General features: G+C 49.2%; 1 protein-coding gene across 1 annotated transcript in view; it reads left to right on the forward strand.

Moving 5' to 3' along the window:
- Glut4EF (Glucose transporter 4 enhancer factor) overlaps positions 1-13,306 on the forward strand; it is a 147,391-nt gene that overhangs the window by 123,894 nt on the left and 10,191 nt on the right. Inside the window, exons 3-6 of the mRNA XM_075689355.1 lie at positions 8,744-8,952; positions 9,912-10,003; positions 10,949-11,171; positions 11,891-12,001. Coding sequence (XP_075545470.1) covers positions 8,744-8,952; positions 9,912-10,003; positions 10,949-11,171; positions 11,891-12,001 — 635 coding nt within the window. The remainder of the gene's footprint in view (positions 1-8,743; positions 8,953-9,911; positions 10,004-10,948; positions 11,172-11,890; positions 12,002-13,306) is intronic.

The raw sequence follows: 13,306 nt of genomic DNA on the forward strand, positions 1-13,306 counted from the left end.
TTCGTTCAGTAAAGCACGTACGTGGCGGATGGAGGTGTGTGTCCTTGGCCGGTGCAGTGGGGCCGTGGCCCTCTTGCCGCGCAGCGAAATCATGTCGTTCGCTGCATGCCGTGCGGCTTGCTCGCGTGAGCTCGGCGGCATTGTGCGCGCTTTCGTGACACCGAGAGACGCTTGTCCTTGCGCAGTCCCGTGTCCAGCGAATGAGACCCTGTCACTCGTACAATACCGAGCGTTACAACGCGTAGATTAGCCACTTCGCAAAGACGTGCAGCGCAGGCGCTGGTGCGTGCGCTGTATTATGGAAAGCGGCGGTGCCTCTTCTGATGCGTAATGAAGGCCTTGTCCTACCATTGGAAGTGAATTCCAAATCTGCTCATTACCCAAACTAGACCGTCATAGTGTCTGAGTTCTTGTGTGAGATCAAGGGAAGAAGATAAAACTACCAGGCGGGCAACGCGTGCACGGCAATAACGCCGACCAAGAAAAGTTACACAAAAGGAGTACGGCGAGAAGTTATTCTTAAAACAGTTTCTATCATGCTCATTGAACGGTTACACGGTACGCCGTTTGAAAATCCCGCGCTGGTAGCGACGTGTGACAACACACGATGGTGATCCAGAACGCTGTGCTTGTGCAGGCGCACTGTCGCATATTTCTGCTTTGTTCGACCACGCATTGGCTGTCACGGCTCGACGTGACGTCACTTTTCTTTTTTTTTTTTCCGGCTGTCGCATGCGAACATGGCTCAACGGCCGGTCCTATGATGTCACAAATGTCTCTCGCGTATGGCGCAATGGTGCCTAGTGTTAAGTCTCGCGTTTTATAGAAGCGAACACGCACACCTAAAAAAGAAGGAAACTCCTGCAGCTTCGTCGTATTGGCAGCGCGACAAGACCATGATTTTGGCGTACACCTGATGACGAAACCACACGCTACAAGACTTTTCGGGGCACAATTTCAGTACCGGCTGACTCGGCCTTGCTTTATTATTAATCTGTAACAACGGTTACAATTTCCACGGCAACGTTCTAAGTTACACAAACACGCACAATTTTGTTCTTACATATAGCTGTCGTCTAGTAGCGAAGGAACTTTCGCAAGTTGGCTTCTCCTCGCAAAGTCTCTTATTGTGGGGAAGCCAGTTTTGACGAATGTGTTTGGTGGGGCATCTGCAAACACACTTGAGGTCTACTGGCTGAGTTACTGGCAAAATCATTGCTGATCAATAGATTCCTGACGAAGTACGTTTCGGTTGCTTTAGATTTGCGACATGTTTACACTGCGGTCCAGTGTGTGTTTAGCCTTGGCCTAGCGCGAAACCGTCGTTCATTCATTGATGCGGCCTCTATTCATCATAATCTCCATTCGTTCATGCCCGCCAACATACTGCCTTACCGTAAATATTTTTTTTCGGTAACATTCATTCGTTAATTCAGGCCAGCTGCTTCTTTGATGCTGGCGTGAATCCAAGGCCGGGTGGTGGGGATATAAAGCTGCTTGCGCAACAGTCAAGGGCAGCTTTCACTCGGTGTTGCGGCCGTGCCGAAAAAAGAAGGCGGGAACACTGGCACAGCGGTCTACGCTAACACAATGCCTGGCAAGCCGGTGTCTTAAGCTTGCGAAAAGCGCCACGCGTGCTGGCTCCGATAGACTTCTACAAGCATAGTAATCCGGCGAGTCTTAGGCTGCCATTCTGTCCACCATTCTTCGTCATTGGCTCCAGCGTCGCTGTATCGCAGGAATTGGCTAGTCGGGGCGCAACAGGGAAGGAATATGCTTGTGTCCGGATCTGCTTTCTTTCTTTTTATTGCGATATCAATCATATGGACACTCCAGGCGCATTTCTGCCGTCGGCGTCGCCGTGAGGTTCCGTATGACTGAAAGCGTGCGAGGGTGTGCCGGCGAACGCGGTTCAATCTCACGTGCGCGATCGAGGAACGAGGCCCGTATGCGTGCTCTCTCCTGTGGCGCGCGAGGCAGGGGGGTGATGCGAGGGAGGAGAGACGCTCTTCTCCGGCGGCTGCTACTGTGCTTCGATGTCCCCCTCGCCTGCCGCTCCGTACAGGGTGGACACAACCGCGGCGTCTACTACGGCGTTGGCCACGTGAATCACGGACGCCGTAGGGGCGCGTTGCCGGCGCTCGTGTGTCTTGAAAGAGGTCTGCGACGTGGCTAATGTGCGCTTAATGCCGGTAGCTTCGTATGCGCTGAGCTTTCGACGTTTCGTTCGCGTTGAAGCGACATATGCCTGGAAGTCAATTGGCTCGCGGCTGCTGCCGCGATTTTTAACACCAGCGTTTTCACAGAGAGTTTCCGCTGTCATCGATCGATGTGTTTTCACGTTTACCTGAGCGAGCAAGACACCGTGGTGGTTAATTTAGTTAAAACACGTTGACGGGCTAGTTCGTTTGGATTCATGAAAGAATGTGTAAGCGCGAGTGAACAAGGGCGTAGAAAGAAGCAGACACACCAAAACAGCGTTGTCTCCGTGTGTCTCTTTCTTTCTACGTCCACGTTGAGTCGCGCTTACACATTCTGTCATTGTTAATTTAGTTAGTAAGCGAATGCTTACAAGTTTATACGGCCGATAAAACTACTATCCCTACTTCGTACAGCTATCTACTAGTTTGCTATCGCAATCGGCCGTGCTTCGCCTTTCTGGCGGAACTGCGAGCTTTCTTTTTTTAACGTAATGCTGCGAATTCTAAGCAGACACGCTCGCTCGATGTCGTTGGTTTTCATCGACGACGTTTTCTTACTTGCTCGCTTACAGACATAAGAATGAAAGCGAATTTCCTGGCACGCGTCTCTCTCGACTTTGGATGATCGATATTCTCAGCAACTGCAGTGTCTTTCGAAATCGCGGTGTTGAACGACATGCGGAAACGAGGCGCGTGATGGAAGTGTCTTGTGGCGCTCGCCATATATGTGCTAAAAATAATAATCGACAGAAAAAAAGAAAAACATTTTGGAGCGTCATATATGCTGGAAGATAGCTAGTATAGGAGCCGCGAGTGGTTTAACGGTGTTTTCGTATTAATTTGGCCAGTCCGTCTCGTACTAACGCGCTGGAGTACTTTAGGCTGCAAGTGTTGAACGCGTTACGGCTCTTGCTTTTGCCAACTGCACAATGCAGGGAGAGCGAGAAAAGCAGAAGAAAATATGAGCTTAGCGTCCCAGAAGAACAACAGCTGCTTCGCGGGAGACGCTTAGTATATAGAGAGCGCCGGATCAGTTTTGACCACTTGCGATTCTTTAAACGTGCACTATCGCTTTGTTTTTGTGTTCTTTCTTTTCCTGCCATTCCGCCACCACCGGATTAAGGTCTCGGCGGCCTGGATTCAGTACCGGTACCTCTCGCTTAGCTAGCAGAACACCCCAGAGCTCAGCCGCTGATCTACGTGTCGCGGCGGGTGGAGAAGAAAACAGCAGGAGGGTTCGCTTCTCGCGGCTTCAGCGTGTGTCACGGAGAAGCTTTTCTCCCAGCCGGAAGGAAACGGTAGTAGTGAAAAACAAGCCGCTCCGTCATTCCTTTCTTTCTTTTTTTTTTTCTCCTACTAACGCCGGAGAGGCGGGGGAAGGGCGATGCGCGGAGGAGACCTTTGCTCTTTTCCGGGTTTTTCAATTCCTCGGGCCCGTGCGGCAGCTCCTCCCATCAACGGAACGCATATCCGATGCAATAAGCATGCAACGTTGAAAGCGAAACGCAAAAGTCACGAAGTGAAGCCTCACGAGGCGATCGCGATTCGAACACGCAGCAGCAGCAACGTCGCGCGGATGGCTCGTTTTATGCCAGGTTTTATGCCAGGTTACAAACAGAAATTTCAGGAAGGAGGGGCATGTGCCCGGTGTGCCCCTTGATACGATCTCGACCGGGTGAGGCGGGTCTTCACCGCAAGAATCAGGAAACGACGACGAAGCCGGGCATCGCCATGATGAAAAAAAAGAAGACGAAAAAGAAAAGATTGTATTCACTTCATTGGTGAATGGTTGTGACTCTCATCCGAGTCTCGAGCGGTTCCGATTAACACGGGGCCAGGACGGCCTTAAATAACCCCTTGCGGTCTTGTGGTCGTCGACGTCTTCTTGGGGAGCCTGTGGAAGTATTGGTGCTTTCGTCAGGTTCTGCCGTCGACGAGCTCGTGCCCTTCGGGTTTTCTTTCCTTCGTCCTTCGCTTTGTGTCTGCTCGGGGAATAAAAGGGATGACGCTATTTCGGAGAAGAGGGCAATTATGTCGACATGGGGATGCCAGCTTGAGCACTTGACAGGTCGATGTCCAGTCTTACCGTAACATCCTTTTCTGGGACGAGGCAAATCATCTTGTCGTGGGAACGTACGCCTGAATGTCTCTCACACTTGACAGGTCGATCATAACGCCCCCCTCCCCCCCCCTCCCCCCCATTCTCCCCATGCTTACTCTTTTTCTCCAGCTAAGCGTTTATGCGGCACTCTCAACAGTTACGTACGTTTTCACGGAGATTGAGCATAGATGTCAAATGAGGGCTGTGTGTGAACCATCCAATTCTTCATAGAAAGCATTGCGATAAGGTGCACCAGCAATGACTTGGCAGTTAAAAGATGGCCTTTTCCAGAAGTACGAAAGCTTTACGCAGTGTTTATTACTTGATCAAGGCATGCGCAGCATAACACCATACATGCAATGCAGACGAAAAGACTTGAATTATGAGAGATTTCTCACACAGCAAACACAGAAAGAAGCAGCGTTCTCTCGGCTTTACTCTCCGAGGCGTTGAATGAAGGCCGCGAAGAAGCGCACCTACGCACTACTCTCTCGTGCTAGCACGCATTCTCGCCGAGACAACTCCCGTTTTTGTTCTTCCTTCTTTCGTGTGTATCGTACACTCAGCGGCTCTGCGAGTGCAAAAAGAACGAAAAGAGGGGGGGGGGGAGGGAACAGTATACGCGCACATCCGCGGGCGTGCGCACACCCCTGCTGCCTGCCGGCACATTTGACCCGGCATTGTTTCCCGACCCTCCCTTCCGCTCTCGTAGGCGCTGCAGCCAAACCAAGGTCAGCCGCCAACCAAACTCGGAGGGTCGTGCGCCGATTTCGCTCCCTGCGCTATAGCTGTTAGAACGCGAGGCAGAGAAAACGCGCGCGGCAGGCAGAGGACACTCCGACCCACGCAGCGGAGTCACCGTGGCCGGTTGCCGTTCGACCGATTTCTTTGGGCGGTGGCGGCGGATGCTGTCCGCTTGCGGTAACGCCGAAGCTCTAATCCGAGATGCATCTCGGAAGCGCGGCGCGCCCTGGTGCTGCTACGCTGCCGTAAACAACAACACGCCGCTGCGCGCGAGCCGCTCCCACGCATCTCCTCCTCTCTCGCGCGGCCCACCCCGGCTGGCTGCGCGTGCCGCACTTACGCCATCCGCTCGGATAGCAGAACGAGCCTGCACAACGCGTCGGCTTCGCGTAGCTCTGGGCTGCGGGAGGGAGGCCCTGACACGTCCTAGCCGCCTCTATACGAATGGCTGAAGACTGGTGACTGCTTTCTATACTCCGTTCCGTACGTAACAGTCGACGCTGTGGAAGCTACGCTAGAAATTCGGTCAAGTTATCACTCCGCGCGTTCCGTCCATGCTTCGCTGCGCGCCAACAGCGTTCGCACGCGCGAGCATTCACGTGAGGGTCCTCGCGTCAGGTTGCAAATAAAAAACCCGAAAAGAACAACAAAAATAAGAATGATCTAAAGCAACGCATTAGCAGCCGTATACTAGTGCGTTTGCTTCTAAGGATTAAAAATTGTTTGATTCAGTACTGAGACTACATAAACAACAGTTGCTCAAAATTGCGCTAAAAGAACATCGAACTATATCAAGTGCGAACGAAGCCACTGCAAGAAGTCTCTATATCCTCCACAGCGTTGACTGCTATGTATGGAACGGAGTATATATGCCTCTGTCTGCTTTCATCTGCCTCACACTGCCAATAAATTTATTTATTCCTCGCCTTTACATTGCTGAGGAACAACTGGCCGCGTCTCCTTGTGCGTGGAAGGCGGTACGTCAAACTGGCGCTCGTGACCATTGCGCACGCCGTCGCTGGCCAGATGATCAAGGAGCCAATTGGTGCTGCAGTAGCGCCAGCTGCCTCGTCGTCGTACGAGAATGTAGCGTCCACACGCCTCGTACTTGCGGTATGTGCTGCAACGTAAATATCATTCCGGCCACGAACTCTACCCCCGCCCGTGCAGAGGCCTCAAAATAGAGGAAGAGCGCCTCCTGCTCCGCCTCTTTACCAACACTATGCTGTGCCCGGAGGCTCTCAAACATTTCGATCCGGCCTTTGCTGAAGCTTGCCCGCACTGTGTGGAGAATTCCTCGGACCTCTACCACATGGTGTGGGCTTGCCCATCCAACCCCCCCCCCCCCCCTTACCCAGCCCTCCTCGGGAGGACTGGGAGGCTGCTCTGCTTGGCTGCTCTGACTTAAGGGCCCCAAATGCCCTAGTTGAGCGCGCTCAGGCGTTGGCTACCGCCACTGGGGTCCCGTACTAGGGACTCCACCTAGTGTTTGTTAGGGGCCGCCCCTTCAGGATCGTCCTGAGCATACCTCCTTGTACTTTTGTATGACCACTAAAAGTTTTTCACCACCACAATCAACGTAAACGATCGAGCCCACCCCGACGACAGCTTTCCCACGTTGCATTAGTGCTTAACTGAAAATGACGTGTGCCAGTGCGCAGACAGAGCAGCTTTAAATGATATGCTGGAGATGTTAGCCTCGCTGTACGCCTGACATGCATGACATGCTGTACGCCTGACATGGTGATGATTATGATATATACAGTGGCAAACACTTAACAGCGCGCGCGCGCACACACACACACACACACACACACACACACACACACACACACACACACACACACACACACACACACACACACACACACACACACACACACACACACACACACACACACACACAAATAAAAAAAAAAAACGTCAGCAGCGCTTTCGTGGCGCCTAACGCACATGTACAGGTGGTGCTTTGCCATGGGTCGAGAATGTGCCGCACTTCCAAGCTCGAGTCCTGTTGAAGGTGCAGTGCCGCCTTCAAAGACTCTTTCCCTCTCTCTGACGCGTAGCGGCAGCAGTCGCACAGAACGTTATGTTGCAGGTCTTCAGGGGCGATTCAGAGCACATTAGCGACTCCGTGAGTTGAATCTTACACCTGAAGCGGTTGTGTAGGCCACGTTAATTATGCAGTGAAGGCATGCTTGGTATTGTTTATCGAAACCTCGCGGTATATAAAAAAGCCACACGACAGATCTGTTTTGTATAGGAGTCCGTACTGGCAGCTGGCAGCTGTCCAGAGGAATCGCTGCAGACGCCAAGCGTGTGCGGATACCAGTGCTCGATTTACATTGACGTAAGCGCGATCGAAGGAACCCGTGTCAGCGATAGGTAGGGCATAGTCTTGCGTGCGTATATTTGTACTGCCCGCCTCTGGTAGTCACGGGCCGCTCTCTTCCCACTGCAACAGTCCGGCGGGCGCCACGCCGGGGTTTATGCGAATGGCGCCCGCCCACCGCTGGGTGTCGTCGCATACGCGTAGCACACGCCACATGCGTCCGGCGCCTGGGGCGCTGTGCGTATCGACCGCGCGCAGCGCAGCTGTTCGCTGCTTCCGTGGCGTGCGCGGACCGGAACGAGAAAGCGAACGACCTTGTGGGCGCCCTCTCAATGAGGGGACGCCCCTGACCGACCACCGGACGCTTCTTCTTCCGCGGCGCCCGGCAACAGCATCGTACGCCTTGTGCCGGTCATCTCTTGCCTTCTCCCCCACTCTTTCCGCGGCGTCCACGCTTACGTGCGCAATGGCTCTCCATTCCGTAGCATATTAGTTGAATTGAGCGAACTGCAGCTTTCTGATACAGGTCTATTGGTAACATTCTCAATAGGGAATTTTAAAATAGGGGGCCCAATATTGGGGGATGCAGTCCGCTGGTCCTACAGAAGGACGAAAATGGCCTACAATCGAATTTGGGTTTTTGAGTACACAAAGAAGCTTGGGTACACTATTTCTGAAACTTCCCAGTGATGGGCAAACCAAGCCAGGTCCTCATTTGCAGGCCATTGTGTGAAATGATGCATTACCACACCCAGGGGGAATTATGCTCTGTGAAGGGTGTGTTGTTGGTAAGAGAGAGAGAGAGAGATCAACGAGGAGGGAAAAAATAGACAAAGGATGTAAAATAAAGCTTAAATTCACACATGTGTCTCATTCAGATGGTGTTTGACTTGAGGCCAACTTTACCTGTATTTTATCCTTTTGGTGGGTGAAAAAAATTGTTTCAAGATGAGCCGTGGCAGGTGGTGTCGAGAATTCACAGCATATACTGTCAAAGATGCCTTCTATACTGTGTGCTCTAGCTGGTCTGTATGTAAGTAAAGCATCAGTTCTTTGTCTTTGTACATATGTAGCAAGGTTTATGCATACAGACGTGTTGCCTGCATGGCAGTATATACAGGAACGCCTGTGTTGTCCAAATGCCATATATGCAGGAAGGCTTGCAAAATACTGCTGTTGCACTTGCAACTGAGGAAGCTGTGAGACCATAATCAGGATGCATATCTTTAGCCTCAGCCTCTCCTTGCTTGAATGAATGAGAATAAGCTGACTCATGACCAGTTTCAGACTCATAATGCTTTTGTAATACCCCAAAGAAGAGATGAGACACACTAATCACCACCTCACTCTTTTCTGCATAAACAGGCACACCATCATGGACAAGCTCAAGTTCAGGTGCCTCGAGCTGGGAGAGTGGCCAGTCACCTCCACGCACTGGAACCCCATCTCCCCCAGCAGGCCTGGCTGCGGCAGATGCACACACCTTCTGGCGCATGTCACCCACACAGGATGAGGGTGTTGACTTTGCTGAGAACCTTGGCTCGTCTGTTGAATCTAGCTGTGCAAAGAGAAAGGTACGTTACACCTGGACTAGGGTAATGTAAAACTATTCCCACCTGCTTTTATTCCAAATCCATCATTAGTCCTCCGTGAGAGGTCGCAATGGCTAAGGCCCACCCCATATGGGAGAGGCCCGAGCCATCTTGACCTTCCAGGAGGGCTAATGGGGGACTTAGATTAAAAACAGATTGGAATAGTTTTACGTTATGCTGGCCCCTTCTCTGCATGATTGGCTTGTAGCCCGTGAAATAATGTTGAGCACGTAGCACTTGTTTATATTTTTGTCTATGGCAAGGCCTTCGTCTGTTGGCTGCTTTTACATGGACACTAGGACTCTTTTTGATGGTCATTGTAGGTCACACTTTTGTTAGTAAGCACTACAGCGGTTCCTTTTTCTGTTTATTTTGTCAGACTTGTGGAGGCTTTACTTGTAGTTGCTTTGATGCTCTTATATGCCCTTGTACTAGTAGATACCATAATCTTAATATTCATTCAGTTCTGTGAAGTTTTACTGAAAATGAAGCCGCATTGACAGTTGCAGAACTGTAGTGTGATTCACATTGTGAGCATGACCATAGGGGTCCTGACAGTGAGCTTGGTGATAGTTCAGCCATGAAGCAATGACTGCAGAATTTTCAATCCAGAGGTCACATTCCCAATTTTCTTTCTTCTTTTTTTTCAATCATATAACTTTAATGGAAAGACTGGAACGACATGAAATGACAGATTGAAACTTTTGAAATGACAGATTAACAAATCTTATGCCCAGTGTGATTTTGGTGCCGAAAGTTGACTTCAACTTTAGTTTTTGTTACATGAAAAATGGCAGTTCACTACTGTGCTTTCTCTATGTAATTTTAAGCACCTTCACGCATTCCATTTACCAGTTATAGAATGTGCAATTAAAAAATAATAAAATCAGCATTAATGCACTTTTGTTTAAAACTGGTATGTACGTTACTCTCCCCTGCAGCGGGTGCTGTACAAGTGTATGTGGAAGGAGTGTGGTGAACGGTTCTCCACCTGCAAGGACGTTGAGAGGCATGTTCGTGTGAAGCATCTTGGGTAAGCTGCTCTCTCTCTCTCTCTACAACCCCCCCCCCACACACACACACGAATAATAAAAAAATCCCTAGAAGAGGGACACATTAATTATATTTTTCTGTGGCAACCACCTAGCTCTCCTTTCTATCTTGCTGCAAGTCACTGGAGATGTAGTCAGGTTTTGAACTGCATTGCGAGCAACCAATTTGTATGAAAGCAAGAACACATCCAAAGTTTCACTGTATGATGCCTTATAGCAGGCATGTAACTGGTCAGAGTGCATGAGCTATGTTCTCAACAACATTCGTGTACTACTTGTGCTCAAGTCCAGATACATTGTAGCAGTAATGACAACCAAACCACATTGTCGTGCTGTCTCACAGTACAGTGCATATGATCAGTGTTTTATGTGCAAGCGTAACTGGCCATCTAGCGCAATTGGCGAATGTATGTTCGAAGCCATGAAGGAAGCGCAGGAAGAAGGCACCTGGACGTGAAAAGAATTGTGCATCGGGGAAAGCACGAAGAGTGCGCTGAGTGTGCTAAGAGTGCGCAGCAAAGCAATGCCACCTAGAGAAAAGTCTGGGTGACTCCGGCGACTGCTGCGTATAGGCGCGGCAGTGCAAGCCCTGTCTTGAATACAATCTGCGATGCAGACAGTGTAGGCATCTGGATGCACCTAGGAACGACAGCTTCGTGTGCACTATAGCACCCATACTCCTGTATGTAATTCGCGTTCACAAAGTGAAATGTCACTAACTTTTTTTATTGTTTGTAGCTATGAATAGGAATGAGTATTGTTACAAACAACAGATAGTATTGACCATAGGCATGGTGCCACAAGACAGCATAGCGATGTCATTGCTTCCAGTACCATGCAGACTTCAACACCTGATGTATATGTTTTTTCTCACGGATGTCTAGAGGCTTCCATGAGACATTGTGGTCATTTGTTTTGACTTATAGGCGTGGTGATGAGAGCGAGGACTCTGCATCAAGTGACCATGAGGAAGAGTTCTACTACACAGAAAGTGAGGAGGATGATGACCTGGAGAGTGACTCTGGCAGCACCCTTCTTGGAGAGCATGGCGAATGTACGCACAATGTGTACACTTCTGCACCCACCCTCAGTCATCTTGATATGGCGAGGCCACCACACGAGGACCCCCAGTACCAGATGCTCGCAAGGGTGTGTACTTTTTTGTTTGTTGGTTTGTACCGCCTCTAATGGAATAGTAGTGCTTTTGTGAATAGCAAGCTGAAGTTCAGTTTTGGTAAAGTGCACGCATTGGTATGCTGCACTCATTGAAAAACAGATTAACATGTGAGGCAGCAGCACAATTTCATATATAGAAATGGATTGTGAGGCAATAGTATTAGTGGCTTTCCTGTTAACTTTGTATCTTTCGCTGTTTTTACACCACAGTGACTAGCCCTTGTGCATTAACATTATTTTGTACTACCGGAACCGGGATAACGGCGAAGGCAAGGTCGGAGCAGTCAGCCGATATGCCTCTACATCCTGGAAATTCCTGAATGTGGTTCGCTGCTCAATTATGCAAGGAAGGTCCTCAAACAGTGACATTGCTCTGTTTAAGTGTTTGTCAGTGATTCTGAGCAAGCCATAGCCCATGTGTGTTTTTCAAGGAGAGCTGCTTGTCTTTTGTGACAGAGTGCAATTGACAATGTTGACCACACATTGGGCATTCCTGCCAATTGAATGAATTCTCATTTATAAGAAGGCAAAAGCAAGAAGCCGTTTCGCAGTGGAGAGAGGTTCTCAACCTAACCACATATTGGTTATCTGCATAAAGACTCTATAGCTGCAAAAGGGAATTTATTTTGCTCAATGTATAGTGAAACTTGTGCCTAAATAATGTCATTCCATAAATTTTTTTTGTCTTCTAGAGCGCTGTTCCTGCATCCCCGCCTAACCTGTCATCAGCATCACCTATCAACATTCCCACAGTGCAGCGATCTTTCACATGGCAGCCACACGCCAGTGCACCAACAACTATGGTCTGTCTTACAGCTACTCCCCTTTTGCCCTCTTTCTTCCTTAAAAAGGTGCCTTTCTTTTTTTTTATTTATTGGTACCTCAAATACCCCATTTGGGGTTTTACATGAGGGGTGGGCATATTTAGATCATATTTTCAATGAATGCCTTGAACGATGAATGACTGGAGTGGTGCACCGCTTCAGCAGATAGATGAATCCAGTCTTTCGCTGTTTGAACGAAGAAAGAGTTAAGACGAGCGGAGGTGCGAGCTGGAGGGGGATAAACAGCCTTTGAATGGCTATGACGGGATGAAGTGCGATGCGCAGGCATGATGTCGGTCTGATGAAGTAGTGAGTGATAAAATTTGTAAAAGAGGCAAAGTCTTGCTGTTTTGCGGCGCTGCTCAAGGGTTGGAAGGTTCAGAGATGACTTAAGTTTAGTAACGTTAGTGTGGTAAGAGTAGTCAGAATGAATGAACCTTGCTGCACGATTCTGTATGGATTCCAGTGCTGTTGCCAGGTTAGATTGGTGTGGGTCCCACAGGAGCATGCGTATTCCAGTTTGGGTTGAACAATTGTTAAATATGCGAGTAGTTTTACTGAGGGCGGAACAAGACGTAGATTACGGCGCAGGTAGCATAGTACACGATTGGCATCATTGCTAATGTTGCAAATGTGCGAGGACCAACTGAGGTTATTGGACAAGTTAATGCCTAGGTACTTATAAGAAGTCACAGCACATATTTCCGAACCGGCGATAATGTAATTAGCTGAAGTAAATGATTGGTGACGATGGAAAGTAAGTAGTGACATTTTTTTGACGTTGAGGGACATTAGCCAATTATTACACCAAGTTTCAATGACGTTAAGGTCGGACTGGAGAGCGCGAGAATCAGCGTCGTTAGTAATAGGACGATAGGACTGTGCCTTGTGGCACGTCTGAGATAACGGGTGATAAATTAGACGAGCATTGGTTAGCGTAAACGAACTGTTGACAGTTAGTCAGAAAGTTGCCTATCCATTGGAGAACACAAGGGTTAAGATTAAGACATGATAGTTTTAGGAAGAGCCGTTCATGAGGAACCTTGTCGAAAGCCTTTTGGAAATCTAGGAACAGGGCGTCTATGGGTATGTTTTGATCAAGATGTAAGCTGATGTAATTAACGACTAGAGCTAGTTGAGTCTTGCAGGACATGCCTTTCTGAAAACCGTGTTGATTAGGATTAAAGAAATTAGCGGATGTTAGGTAGTTTACAATATGAGAATAAATTATATGCTCCATTAGTTTAGAACAAACACTTATGAGGGAAATTGGATGGTAATTGG

Source organism: Dermacentor variabilis, chromosome 4 (assembly GCF_050947875.1).
Source record: "Dermacentor variabilis isolate Ectoservices chromosome 4, ASM5094787v1, whole genome shotgun sequence".
NCBI classification, from domain to species: Eukaryota; Metazoa; Arthropoda; class Arachnida; order Ixodida; family Ixodidae; genus Dermacentor; species Dermacentor variabilis.